General features: G+C 32.5%; 1 protein-coding gene across 1 annotated transcript in view; it reads left to right on the top strand.

Moving 5' to 3' along the window:
- CSMD3 (CUB and Sushi multiple domains 3) overlaps window positions 1-15,517 on the top strand; it is a 1,590,968-nt gene that overhangs the window by 1,077,780 nt on the left and 497,671 nt on the right. Inside the window, exons 20-21 of the mRNA XM_044684131.1 lie at window positions 3,215-3,430; window positions 7,481-7,669. Coding sequence (XP_044540066.1) covers window positions 3,215-3,430; window positions 7,481-7,669 — 405 coding nt within the window. The remainder of the gene's footprint in view (window positions 1-3,214; window positions 3,431-7,480; window positions 7,670-15,517) is intronic.

Below are 15,517 nucleotides of genomic sequence, written 5' to 3'. Positions count from 1 at the left end.
ACTCTTTTAGTGTTCAGTTTCTTGCCTAAGATTACATAAATTTTGAAAATATTTCCCAGGCTCCTTCTGCCAGTTTTACCTGTGATAAAGTAAGTCATTAGGAGTTAGTGGTAGTTATTCATTTTGTGCGAGTAGGGAGGTATCAAGTTTTTATAACATATTAAATAGCATAGAGATAAAATAAATAGTTATGAAAACACAAACTCTCCTAGCTTTGCCTACCAGCTTAGGGAATGTCAAGGGGAGAAAGTGGAAATGAATGGTGGCCAGATGACTCTCTGATTCTGGACCAAGCAAATGTAGGAAAAAGTATATAGAAAATGTTCACCATTTAACTCTAACAGCATCTGGGCTTCATTTCCTTCATCTGTAAAATGTGGAAAACAATACACCTAACTGAGATTTTTTTTAGGATCAAATAAATTAGTACATGTAAAGGAAATACTATATAAATGTTTGCTATAGTAATAACTTCTGATACTACCAGTAGCGATATCAACAAGAGCAGTGGCAGCAACAGCAGCATTAGTATAAAGGGCAAAAAAAGCTGTAATGCTCCTAAAACCAAAGAATTATATACCTTTAAATTTATTTTCCTTGAATTTGTAAGAAATTTCTTTCTTCAAGTGCTTTTTTTTAACCAACACTGACATTTTTAAGAAAAAAGGAATAAAATTAATAACACCTTTGAATTAATGATACTACATTGCTTCCATTCAATTAGTTCTCTAAGCTTTCACTTTTCTTTCATCAATCTAGATTGTAACCTCTCCATCAACTATTCCTAAACATAAATTCTCTGCCTTTATGACTAATATTTCATCTTCTCAAGTAGGATAGTGATTCTTCCTTTAATATTATTTGTTTTGATAAATCTTGGGAGGCTTAATCCTCATTGACCCTAGACTCATTCCTTCAACCATTTCTTCTGGAAACAAGAAGTAGAATCTAGACCTGATTATTCTCCTTTTAATTTTCCTCTTCCTCCCATAAATATCTTCTCAAATTTAATCTCTTCTATTCTTTCAAAATCTAACCCCTTATAATTTATTGCTCATTATTCAGCTCCAGTACTTTTCTTTTGCTCCTAAACCTACATGAGAAATTCCAGTTGATGGGAATATAGAAATGTAAGGTTGCTCTCTAAGTTTTCAGGATATCTGCTTCACCAAGGTTTATAATGCTTAACCACGATCCATAACTGTTCAGCACCTCTCCACCTTGGTAACTCTCAGAATGAAAATGGAAATATAGGCTTCATAAATTTTCTCAGAGAGTAATAGAAAAATAGCCCTGCCTGCCTGTCACAAATTAGGCACTGCCAGCAGGAGGGGAACAAGCATGCCTCGATCACCATTTTTTCTGTCCAGGCCTGGTTCATTTCAGCTTCAGTGACCATTATCAGATTAGCATCTGACCACATCAGATTCCATCTGCTTTCTCTGTCATCCCAGAAAGCCCAAGGGTGGATGAAGCTTTGTTAGAACTTCAGGATTCTGGCAGGGAGGTTAAGATATTTATGTTATAGTTATATATATACCCTGACCTTGGCCCAACAATGAGAGAATGTGTTAGATCTGGGGTGATCATTTCATATTTGTGTGCTTATCTATTTGTTTATTCATTTATTTAATAACTCTTTCATTTATTTATTAATGGATAGAGTTTATTGAAAGTTTCCTGTTAAAATATGGAGAATATGGAATTTAGAAGCTGTTAAATATAATAAACTATCTTAATTCTTAAAAGGGGAGAGTTTATGTTTCCTTGTGTTTTTTTTGTACTATAAAATATTATATGAGTGAATTATTTCTCTCTTGGACATAGAGAAAAGAGTCTTTGTGGCTTTCCCTTATTAATCTTCTCCATTAATACGAAAATCTAATGAGCATCACTGCTAAGGATTGGCTGAAAAGAAAGGTTTCAAGGGTGCATAACTAAAGCCTTCTGCTAGCAGCTAACAAAGGAGGAGTTTCTTTTTTGGTTCCAGCTTGTCATTTCTTTTCTGATATCTCATCTAAATCTGTCCTCCTTCAAATTGTCTTCTGTATGTCTTTTCTTGTCTTCTCTTCACATTGATCTTTTTGTTTATTGCCAGTTTTAAAACCATCCTTTGCTTTAGCCACTTAAAAATATCTTTACACAGTTTTATAAGGACCACTTTTCAAATCTTTCATTAAAATTGATTGCCATATCCCATATTTTGATATTATTAACAGTTAGCATTGGGTCCAGTGCTCACATAAACCCTGATTATGAAACTCAAAGAAATGAAAAGTTCCTTACATAAATAATATAAGGCAGCATGACATTGTGATTAGGAGTCTAGTTATGGATTATCTAGATTAAAGTTTTGCTTTTAATTTATTATGTATTATTATTGACCATGGATAGGTCACTTTAGTCTTTTATATCCCCAGGCAAATGAGACCATTTCAGATAAATTGTTCATTGTATCAGTGGAGATAGAAGTACTAGAGGAGTATGTTACATAATATTTTAATTACAAATTGACACAATTTAAGAAAATTGAATTATAAAATTTATATTTGAAAATAATTCCAGTATTTAAAAAAGCAACTTTGTAAGAGTCAGTTCTTATTTATTTTGTTGCAGTGAAGAAATTATGAATCATATTTATAACTGGGGAAGAAACTATTTTGAAATTTTAAACATTATACTTAAAATCAACAGATTGCTTAATTATTTTTTACATTTCCTTGAATTTGTCAGAGAATATCATTTGATTCCCTTTTAACTAGCAATTTTCAAAATTAATTTCTAAATTGTTGTGGCATCTTACATTTTAACAAAGAAACCAGAAATAAAATAACACTAATTTGAATATATTTGATGCATACATCCATCAAGGCTTTTTTTTTAAACCCTTAACTTCTGTGTATTGACTTATAGGTGGAAGAGTGGTAAGGGTAGGCAATGGGGGTCAAGTGACTTGCCCAGGGTCACACAGCTGGGAAGTGTCTGAGGTCAGATTTGAACCTAGGACCTCCGGTCTCTAGGCCTGGCTCTCAATCCACTGAGCTACCCAGCTTCCCCCCCCCCCCCCCCCCCGGGTTTTAAAGAATTAAACTCTAGTTACAAAAATCATTATTATCATGAAATTCCTTTTTTCAGTTAATTATGAAATTACATTTGAGCTAATGATGTGGTTTACAGGTATAATCTTCTCCCCTTCTCCCTCCATCCCCAACAGGAGTACAGTTCACCTTTCACACTTTTCATCTTGAAGATCATCATGACTACTTACTAATCACAGAGAATGGCAGTTTTACCCAGCCTTTGGCACGTCTCACTGGATCAGAACTTCCTTCAACAATCAATGCTGGTCTCTATGGAAATTTCAGGGCTCAATTGCGCTTTATTTCAGATTTTTCAATATCATATGAAGGATTTAACATTACATTTTCTGGTAAGAAAACATAAATAAATAGTTCTGTTTTTTAACTGACTTTTTTTTTGGTCTACATCTGACTTCACTGAAGGGGAACTCTGCATATATAGAAAAGACTGTTTAATGCAAAACAAGTCATTCTCAATCTATAAGAAAGCTTCTTAACTTGGGGTCTGTGGACTTGTGTTTGTTTTTTTTTTTTAACATTTTGATAACTACATTCCAATATTATTGGTTTGAATTCTATGTATTTTATCTTATTTACTTTAAAACATTATTCTGAGAAAATAATTAATTTTACCATGTGACCAAAGTAGTCCATGATACATACAAAAGATTAAGAACTTCTCCTCTTTTGTCTCAGAGCTTTACTTGAGGTAAAGTAGGTTTTCCCCAAGGATACATAATTAGTATCTACCAAAATCAGGACTTAAATCCAAGTCTTCTTGATGCCCAAACTGTTCTTCTATATAGTAAATGACAGTGGCTCTCAACTTAATATATTATGTCATATTGAAAGAACATATTGCTAAATGGTCTTTTCAAGATTGTTTAAGGATTTTTATACTAAAGGGATTCCAAAAATAATCACAAAGCACACAAATACATGGAATTTACTATAAAATGAAGGACCCATTCCATTTCCCTTATATCACCAATATCATGGGCTTTCAATTAGCATCAGATCAGTCATCTAATCAAAGGTAGATGACATAAATTGAACTTCTTCTGACTCTACTAATGCTGAATGACAACCCAGAGAGTCAATGACACAAAATTCAGGACTAACAGTATATAGTATACAAGGTCTCTTCTCTTTGTTTTCCAAACATACCTATTGCTACTGTTCTGCTGATTATTTTATTATTAGTTATTAATATTATATAGTCATAAAATGGTTTAAATATATTAATAATAGTTACCAATTATGGAGAATATTTAAGGTTTACAAAAGCACTTTATATAGAGTATCTCATTTGTTCCTTCCCTGACACAGATACTATTATTATTCCATTGCATAGATGAGGAAGCTAAGGCTGACAGAGGTTATCACTTGCCCAGTGCCACACAGCTGGAAGTGACTGAGGCAGGATATAAATTCAGGTCATTCTGATTCCATGCCCGTATTCAGCACTCTACCATCTATGCCAGCCTACTGCTTAAACAAAATAAGGATGTTATACTCCAGAAATGTTAAAGTATAGGCTGGAAGATTTTAAGATGGCAGCTCAGTGTCTTCCTTTCCATATGACTGGCGACTAAAGTGTTGGAAGAGGATTGACAGAACTTCAAGGTGGAACTAATCAGCCTTCACTGATATAATGGCCTTAAATGACTGACTCAGAGTAATCTTAGTTAAAGTCAGTGAAGGTAGTTGATTAGATATTCTAGTCTTTTAAATTTTTTTGAGTTTATTACTTTGTGAAATTAAAATACCCTATTTACTCCCTTACCCCTCTCATTAGAGAAGGCATCATTTGACAAAAAAAATATATGCACATATAAAACAATATCTTACTTTTTTCTATTTATTAGTTCTTTCCCAGGAGGTAGACATACAGAAGTCATTTTTCAAACAATATTCCTGTTTTTTTTTGGTTCTGCTTGTTTTAATCTTCATAATTTCACGTGGTCTTTACATGTTTTTCCAAAATTAATGTGCCAGTCATTTCTTACAGGGTGGTAGTATTCCACCACAAGCAGGTGCTACAACATATTTAGCCATTCCCCAAATGATGGGCATCCTTTCAGGTCCAACTACTTTGCCACTGCAAAGAGAGCTGGTATAAATATTTTAAAAACACATAAAATCATTTCCTTTTTTATTATCTACTTAGAAAATAAGTCTAATTGTGCTACTGCTGAGTCAAATGATATATACAGATTTATAACTTTGAGCATGATTCCAAACTGCTGCCCAAAATAATTTATTAGTTCACAGTTCCATCAGTAGTGTATTAGTGTCTCTATTTTTCCATATCCCTTTCAATGTTTCTCATTTTGTCTTTTTTTTTCACTTTAGCCAATCCGATAGGTATGAGATATCTCAGGATTTTTAAATTTGCATTTCTCTAATCAACAATAATTTAGAGCATTTCTTCATATAGTTACATATAACTGATTTCTTCATCAAAAACTGTCTGTTTATATCCTTTGAGCATTTATCATTTGGGGAATGGCTTATACTTTTATCTATTTTGACAAAGATCTCTATGTATTTTTTATATGAAACCTCTATCCAAGAAAGCTTATAAAATGTTTCCCCAACTTATGACTTTCTTTCTAATCTTAGCTCCATTGGTTTTATTTCTACAAAATCTTTTCAACTTAATGTATTAAACAATTATCCATTTCATGTCTCACAATGCTTTCTGTCTCTTGTTCGTTAATAAATTCTTTTCCTATCCATAAGTCTGATAGCAAACATATTCCCTGTTCTTCTAACTTACTTAGGTTTTTTCCCTTTAATGCTGTCATGAATCCATTTTTACCTTATCTTGATGAATACTATAAGATATTGGTCTATATATAAATTATACCAAACTGCTTTCCACCTTTTTGAACAAGTTTTACCATACATTGGATATCTTATTTCAAAAGATTGGGTCTTTACTTTTATCAAACACATGGTTGCTCTATTTTACAATTGTTTGTTGTATGTTCTATTACACTGATTTACTTTTCTATTTTTTAGTCAGTACCAGATAGTTTTGATCATTACTTCATATACTTCAAAATCTGGTACTGCTAATCCTCCTTCCTTTATATTTTTCATAAATTCCCCTGATATTCTTAACCTTTTGTTTTTCCAAATGAATTTTCCTAGTTCAATAAAATAGTTTTTGGTAATTTAATTAGGATGGCATTGAATAAATAAGTAGATTAGTTTAGATGGATTGTCATTTTAGTTATATTGCCTCTGCCCACCCATGAACAAATATTATTTTTCTAATTATTTTAACTTTATTTGTATAAAAATATTGTATAATTTTGTTTGTAAAGTTTCCGAGTTTATTTTGGCAGATAGGATACCTAAGCAAAAATAGAGAAAGAAAATTATAGACAAATTTCATTAATGAATATAGATGCAAATATCCTAAACAAAATATTATCCAGGAGAATGCAATAATATATTCCAAAGATTTTACAGCATGAATAAACAGGATTCATATCAGATATGCAGAGATGATTTAATGTAATAAAAACTATTAAAATATCTTATTACATCAATTAAAAGTGACAAAAATCATATGATTATGTTAATAGATGCAGAGAAAGCTTTTGTTAAACTACAACATTCATTCCTATTAAAATTCCTTGAAAGCATTGTTATGAATGGATTTTTCCTTAGAATAATAAGTATTTACTTGAAATCATCAGCAAATATCATTTGCAATGACAGTAACTTAGCAGCTTTTCCCACTAGATCAGAAGTAAAACAAGGATGCCCATTATTACCAAATATTATTTAATGTTTATTATAAATGCTAGCAATAGCAATAAGAGAAGAAAAAGAAATCAAAGGAATTAGAATGGACAAAGAGGTAATAAGCTTATTTCTTTTTGCTAATGATATGATTACATTTACATGTATATATATATATGTATATATATATATATATATATATATATATAATCCTAAAGATTCAACTAAAAAATTAGTTGAACCTATCAATAGTTTTAGCAAAGTAGCAAGATATAAAACAGATTTTTATCTATGCTATTTTCCCTCATCTAGATACTTTCCAATGTCTCTGAAAAGTTGATACCCAAACTGTTCTTGTTTTTACATTTAATTATTAAATTCTTAAAGGAACATAATAGCAGATGGCATTTTTGTGCCACAAAAAATATCCATGGATATGTATTTCTTTGGGAATCATATTTTAATGGACAAAAATGTTAGAGTGAGGCTGAAAATTAAGTTAGAAAATGAGTTCCTTGCATAAGTATAATTGGGGGAAATAGTCCCTTTCTAACTTGGCATGATTATTTTTCTCTTGTTGTTGTCTTTGACTCCATATACCCTTCCATCCTCTGTCCTTCCATTCCACCTCTAATTTATAGAATACAATCTAGAACCTTGTGAAGATCCTGGAATTCCCCAATATGGCAGTAGGATAGGACTGAATTTTGGAGTTGGAGATACACTGACCTTTTCATGCTCATCGGGATATCGTCTAGAAGGGACTTCTGAGATCATCTGTCTTGGTGGTGGCCGGCGTGTGTGGAGTGCACCTCTGCCAAGGTGTGTGGGTACGTGGTCAGCTGCTTTCATTTGCTTGTATGTGTTGTCACTGTCCATGGAGTTGCAGATGTACAGCATGGATATGCATGGTAACACACCTTTAGTTTTTACAATCTGTTGGGGTTTTTTTCATCATTTTTTTGTTTAATTCTTTTAGATTTCCTTTAAACCTAGAAATCTAGTATAGCTATATAAATTTCTAACCGCTTTCTAGAGTGCTGCATTTAAGCAACCATGCTTTTAAGTTTTTTGTTTGTTTGTTTTTTGTTTTTACTTTTTATTCTTACCTTATTATTGGTGATGACAATGATGAACAAATATGATTATTAATACTGAGATCATGTAGAAGATGAAATAAACCCACATTATTAGTTGATTCTTTCTGGAGATTGTTGATATCTTATCATTTGGAAAGGATAGGAATAAGATACGATTCCTTTCATTCTAAAATTATTAGTTCACCTGCCTGAGTTGGCATGTCTATAACTTTTCTTTCATATATGACCTTCATTTAAGATATACCAAGATCTTTATTGACTACATAGTTACAATTCCTATGGTGTTTAGTACTTCATAAATTAAGAAAGGAATTGATTCTATATTGTGAAAGATTGGAGATTATAGAGAGTCTAAATGAGCAGCTTGGAACTCATACAGCTTTGATTGTGAAAATTGACAACTTCAATTCTCATGAAAAAATACAATTATTTTTTGAAGCAAAAAATAGAACACTGTATTTCTCTGAGCCTATTACAAATTAAATATTTTTAAAAGGTACATTTCTTTTAGAAATTTAAAATTTCATGCTCATATTTACCACATGGTTGTAACATTCCAAGTTGTCTCTAGTGCTATTCTGTAATTATAGAAATGCCTCAATAAAATTTAAGTTCAGTGAACTTTACTTATAGGAAACATACCACCAGCATTTATAGGAGATTATAAAATGTTGTAAAATTAAATGTAACTATTAGAACCCACATTCTGGGCAAATTTTTTTTTTATTGTGATCTGAAAGAAGTGCTCTTATAGTGGAGTTCTTAACTGTCACACAGTGTCATGGACTCTTTGGACATTCTGGTAAGGCTTATGCACCCCTTGTCAGAACTATGTGTTTATATATATATAAAATGCAAAGGATTGCAAGGGAAACTAATTATAGTGAAATAGTTATCAACACAAAAGAAGAAATTTGTGAAATGATGATAGGTAGGTATACTTCCTCATTAACATATTAAGTATAAATAATTTACCATGTCTGACTATAATAATATTCAAAGAGCAATATTCTAAATGATATTTTAATATTCATGTATCACTGTAATATGACATGAATAGTCTATGATTTTTAATGGTGACAAATCACAGGTACTACTAATGATTTGGTCTATTGCCTAAATTGATAATTAAAGAAATTTTCAATTTCAAATAGTGAAAATAAAGATGTGATTTTTTCCCCACCCAACTTTAACAACTCCCAAAAATCTTTCCATGACTCCTACTTAAATAAGAGCAACAGAACTCCAACTATATAGTTCTCATCTCTACCTCCCACCACTAGTAGTATGCTAAAATGTATGAGAATATGAAAAATTAATCCTTGTGAAGCTCCAAATGAGACCTGAAAACACAGCCTTCCCTTATGACATAGTAACTAAAAATTCTGTCTTGTAAGGATATAAAATTTAAGTTTTTATGCTAATATGAAAGTTCTAAAGTAATATTGTTGTTACCAATTTAAAAATATTATAGCTTAAGTCAAAATGATTTTTAGTAGCTTTATTTTCAAAGAGGTGGAAAGAGTAAAAGTGGAAAAATATAAGAAGAAGGTAGAGAAATATCTAGCCTACCACCCTAAGTGTTGGCTCTGGTGTCTGGCTCAGCCCTGGCAGGGCTCGGTAACCTTCAGCTAGAGGACCCGGTGGTGTCTTCAGCAAGGGTTCCACCAATGCAGCCCCTCCATGAAAGGAAGGCCTCTTTGGAACCAATCTCTCCAGAACCCAGGAAAGGTAGGCCAATTACTCATCCAGCTCACCAATGCAGAGTCTCCAAAGATGAACTCCAAAGGAGAAGATCCAAGGAGAAGTCCAAAAGGCAAAGTTCTCCAAAGAAGTAGTCCAAAGAAGAAGCCACCTCCAAAGAAGAAGGCCAAAGGAGAAGCTCCCAGGACAGGAAGTTCAGGACTTTTTATAGTCCTTTTTCCACATCCTTTCCTGTCCCTTCCTCTACTTTATGGGAACCAATTGCAGACTTTCAATTTGTCTAGCATAGCCCAAGGGGGGGGGGGAGTGGCAGTAGCCTTTGGAGGTATAAGCTTACTCTAGTAAGTGACTCAGGAATTCTCTTGTTTAGTGTTAAGTAGGGTTGCTTAAGTTTTTGATTAATTTAAAAGTTGCTGATTGATACACAAAGTAAGCTTGATTCGTTCTTCACAATCCCCCCTGTGATTCTTTGGGAGACTAGTCTCCTTATTGAATTATTTAACATAACTAGTTTATACCTCTAAAGACCTTCTAAGTACAGGTGCATACAATATTGCACTTTTCTAAGAAAGAGGAAACTACAATAGTTGGAGATAAGAGGGAAATAAAAAAGAGAGAGCAAAGCCAATGTTTTCTAGGTGCATTGACAAAAAGCCAACTAGGGGGCAGTCCCCTTTGACATAAGAGTTTACATTCAGAATAAATGTGTTCAGTCCTCTTCAGTTCAATCAAATACATTCCAAAGTTCATTCTGGATCTTCTGATGCAATGGAGGTTTCTTTTTGATGCTTTCTCCAAATACTTCATTTTCTTGATTCGAGGAGTTAGTGGGCTTCTTTTCCTGAAAATTTTCTCCAAAACTTTCAAGTCTTAGATTTTACAAAAATTATACAGTCTATAATGGAACACTGGGATTGATCAGCTGACTCTAAGATATTAAAACCAAGTATTAAAACTTTGAGATCATTTTAACAATCAGAACATTACAAAATGAAGCCAAACCCAATCAAAATGACTAAATTAATAGAAGAAACTCTGGCAAAGGATTAAAATGTAAGCTCAGTTACTGAGGATCTGAAATCTTGGTTACCTTTCTGGGCCTCAGTTTTTTCATCTTTTTTTTTTTTAATTTTTTTTAAACCCTTAACTTCTGTGTATTAGTTCCTTGGTGGAAGAGTGGTAAGGGTAGGCAATGGGGGTCAAGTGACTTGCCCAAGGTCACACAGCTGGGAAGTGTCTGAGGCCAGATTTGAACCTAGGACCTCCCATCTCTAGGCCTGGCTCTCAATCCACTGAGCTACCCAGCTGCCCTGTTTTTTCATCTTTAAGTTAAAAATTTTTAACAAGAATATCTCAGCGGGAAGAGGCCTCAGACTTCAACTTAACCTGAACTTGGACATGAATCCCTTCTATAATATCTTATAGAAATGGTGATCCAGCTTTCTCTAGATGACCTCTAATAAAAGGGAACCTGTTTCTATTAGAGGTAGCATATTTCCCATTGGGATAGCTCTAATCATTAGCAAGATTTCCTCACATAGATTCTAAATCTACCTCCTTTCACTCTTTACTCATTTTTCCCAGTTTCAACTTTTGGGGAAAAACATTATGGCTATGGTCCCAGCTACAGACAATTTTTGGGAATAAGGTATAATGTAAAGGGTATGGTGTAATAAAAAAAAACACACCATTCAATATATCAAAGTATTTGTGATAGAGTTCAAGTTTTGCTACCAAACTCAGTGACTTTGGAAACTTCACTTTACCCCTCTGAGATTGTGTTTTCTCATCTGTAGAAGAGGGAATTTGACTTTATTTGGTTCTTTCTATCTCTAAATATGTGTTTCTATTAATCTAGTTAGGGCAACTATATAGTACAGTTCATAGAGCAGAGCACCAGGCCTGGAGTCAGGAAGACTTTCCTTTAAATTTGTCCTCAGGCACTTACTAGCTGTATGACCCTGGGCAAGTAACTTAACCCTGTTTGTCTCAGTTTTTTCATATGTAAAATAATTTGGAGAAGGAATGGGAAACCACTCCAGTATCTTTGCCAAGAAAACCCCAAATGGGGTCATAAAGAGTCAGATATGACCAAAATGAGCAAACAAAAATAAATCTAGCTAATTTTATATGGTAGGCTCTCAGTTGCTTAAAGACAACTATTATGTTACTCTCCGAATTTTTCTTTTGCAGGTTGAGGATCCCTAGTTACTTCAACTTTTCTTAATGTAGCATGTCTTTCAGTCCCTCACAACCTTTATCATATCATATTTTATAATTTTGTCTTCATCCTGTTACCTATCCTTACTTTTTTCTTCTATACTTAAGTTTAGCATCCAAGCTGGTTGATGAGTTTTTAAAATTGTTAACATTTTCTCATCTTTCCTCAGCCAACTTCTTTAGAATTTTATACCTCTCCTTTCTCTAACACCATAGAAATCTGTGCTAACAAAATCTTGAACCATGGAAGAATATATTGAATTTTTATCTTGATTTCTAACAAACATTAGGAGGAAATGATTACTTCCTCCACAAGGTTCATATTATTTCTAATCCTAGCAACTAATTCCCCTTTGTTGTTGGGATAAGTTCCTGAATAGAATTATCTCAAGTTAATTCTTCCAATTTTTGAATAATTAAATTATCTTATATTAAAGTCAAGATGCTATTAGTTCTGCTTTTGATGGTATTATGCCAACAAATATCTGGATTCGGAAACTATCTGCATTAGCACCCCTATCATGTCTCTATACCCAGCTTGTGATCTTTTTTCTGAGCCTAACTATTTGCTCTTTCTGGACAGGTGGTCTGTAGAATATTCTGATAAAAATACTTTCATGCACCAGCCATTGACCTTCACTAAAATATTTTCCACTTTGCTTTCATACTCTAGTTCCTTATTTTACTGAGTATACCTTATTAATATATAATGATTTCCCTCTTCTTCATTACATTACCTGACCTGTTTCTTTTTAACGGAGTATATTCATCCATAGACTTATTTCATTCATGATTCCTATCCCACTAAATTTTAGTGATCCTGATAGGTTTATAGTTGACTCATTATTCTAAGACATCAGGTTCATCATGTTTGTTGCTTAAACTTTGAGCGTTTGTGTATAGACATTTTTATGGATTTGTACTTTTGTTCCCTTTCTTGGATTTTGTTTAAAGAGTAATGAAAACTCAACTAACACAGTATATCTAGTTAGCCCTAGATAATGTTTCATATCTCTTCTAAACATCCACCAAGAAACCAGGCTTTACCCAATGTAGTTATATTGCCACCATTCTTATTACTAAATATCTTATTCCACTTCCTCCTTTCATAAATGTCTAACTCATCTTTCTTGTTAGCCATATTTTGTACATTTGTGTATAGATACCTTAAGTTGTATATTCCAGTATTGACTCTCTCTGGGATTTTATCCCTTGTGAATTTTGTCTACTATAATTTTGTCTCCTAAAGTTCAGGATCAGACTTCTCTGTGGCCTGCTTTTACATATAGGTTTTTCATTGGCCATGTGTTCATTAGTTGGAGACTTACCATTTGAACATTTTACCATTTCACAAACAAGCTTAATGAGAACTCTTTTGTGGTTACTCATTTTATGCTTTATTTAAGCAACTGATCCTAAACTGTTATAAACATTTATGGTATGACAATTTCTTCTAACTTTTAGTCTTACTCTACTTTCCCCTGGCTTTAATTCTAGGAATCAGTTTGGTTTGAGTTTTAGCCATTTCCTTTGTTACTTTGCATTACTTTTCCTGATTAATGTTTCATAAAGTGAGGGAATTCTGCCATTTTTGTTGAAGAAACAATATTTCAGTGCAAAAAATAAATAACAAAGATCAACTGTTAGAAAGTTGGGGGAATGTCTCTTTCACCTTTATGTCAATTTATTTTTCAGGAGAATGATTTCCTGCCCCACTTATCTATTAGTGTAATATAAACTAAATGAAGACTAAAAGATAACATAGGTTGGCTATGGCAAGGTCAGTGATAAAATTGGCATTTACTTCCAATGATTCTACCATTTTGTAAATGTTAACTATCATGCCTCTCTCCTTCTCAATACTATTTTGAAAGTAACATGAGAAAATATCTTTGCCAATGATGATAGGTGCATTCAACAGTGGAGATCATCAACTCCAGAAATGGGAGAAATAGAGATCAAAGAGAAGAGTCCTCCTCCTCCTCCCTCTGTGTCTTTGTCTCTGTCTCTTTCTCTCTCTATCATTCTCTCCTTATATATAACACTTTAAGATTTGCAAAGGTCAATAAACATTATCTCATTTTATTCTCATAATAATCCCTGAAAGTTAGTGCTAAGAAAATTAGTTTAAAAGAATTGGAGACAGGTCTTTCTGTGAAATAAATATGTTGGCTTTTATTACCTATTCTAGGGTATTATATTTCTAGGGGAAAAGATATCTATGGTTTACAATTATAGGAAAAAGAATATAAGAAAATTCAATATAATTCACTGACTAAATGTTTTCAAGGTTTGACTATTCATAAAATAGTTTGTCGAAGAAAACAATACTTTTTAATATGGCCAAACCTTAGAGATTAGCAAGTCCAACTACTCTTGGTCAAGAAATTTGTGGTTCATAAAAAAAATGAAATTTATACCCAAAACATCAAAATAATTTCTTCATTATTTTAGATAAAGTAAAACTATCATGCTCTGAATATTCCTACCAATTATCCAGGAACCAAGGTAGGTCATGTTAGAAATAAACAAGAAGCTAATGAAGGAACATGTTGTTTTGGAAAGTAGATTAGTAAGTTAAATATTGGTAATGTTTTGTCTTTATGCAACACCTTTTCATCTAAGGAGGCCAAGCATTTTAAAGTCATTAACACATCCATCCTCATAATCCCCATTTAACATATCTACTTCTATTTCTAATTTCATGTGTCATTGATTTTCTGTCTGACCTTGGATAAGCAAAAACATCTCTCTCCTTACTCATGGGTAAAAAAGGGAATGATGATACAACTACTTTATAATTGTACATGTAGTTCTTATTTTTCTGATTATTTTAGATGAATTGTTAATTCATGATAGTGACTTAGTGTTTAAGCCCAATAAGAAAATGAAATTAATTCTAATGGTAAAATCATATTAATTCACTATTATGTGATTTCATCTGTAGGTCCCTTAAAGTTATAAAGTTAATGAATCAGTAATGATTATGTACTATTCATGCAGCCCCCATTCTACACCTTTCTCTTATCCTCAGTATATGTTCACTAAAGCCCTTATAGAATATGATAAACATATAATTTTAGGTCATACTAAGAGCCTTTTTATTTGAAAATTTGTGATTCTAGAATATGAGTGTAAAAAAAAAAGCCTAAGAGGAAGATTCAAATTTGGGCTTTAGTTCTGTTATTATCTACTTGGATAAACTTTAAGAATATTATCTAACCATTAGGTTCCATTTTTCTTTATGTCTGAAACAACAGTAATAAAATAGGGATCATATAAGTATGAGTTCTCTATTTTCCATTTCATACCTATTTTATTCAACCTCCTTGAACCTCGAGTTACTTATCCTCCCACTTACTTAACACAATAATTATAAAGAAATTACTTTGTAAATCTTAAGGACATATAATCTTTTATTTAAAAAAGCTATCCTACCTGCCTTTACAATGTTATTTTCAAGGTAAAATTATATGACAAATGGGAACATATGACAATGGGAACAAATTTGCCTCCAGATTCTTACTCTGTGACCTTAGACAAGTCAGTTAATTTGATCACGTAGTTTCCTCCACTATAAAATGGAGATAATAACAACACCTAATTTGTAGATTGATTATGAAGATCAAATGGGATAACATTTGTAAGTCTCTT

The sequence above is a fragment of the Gracilinanus agilis genome, chromosome 1, assembly GCF_016433145.1.
Source record: "Gracilinanus agilis isolate LMUSP501 chromosome 1, AgileGrace, whole genome shotgun sequence".
NCBI classification, from domain to species: Eukaryota; Metazoa; Chordata; class Mammalia; order Didelphimorphia; family Didelphidae; genus Gracilinanus; species Gracilinanus agilis.
This window is presented reverse-complemented; position numbering and strand designations above follow the sequence as displayed.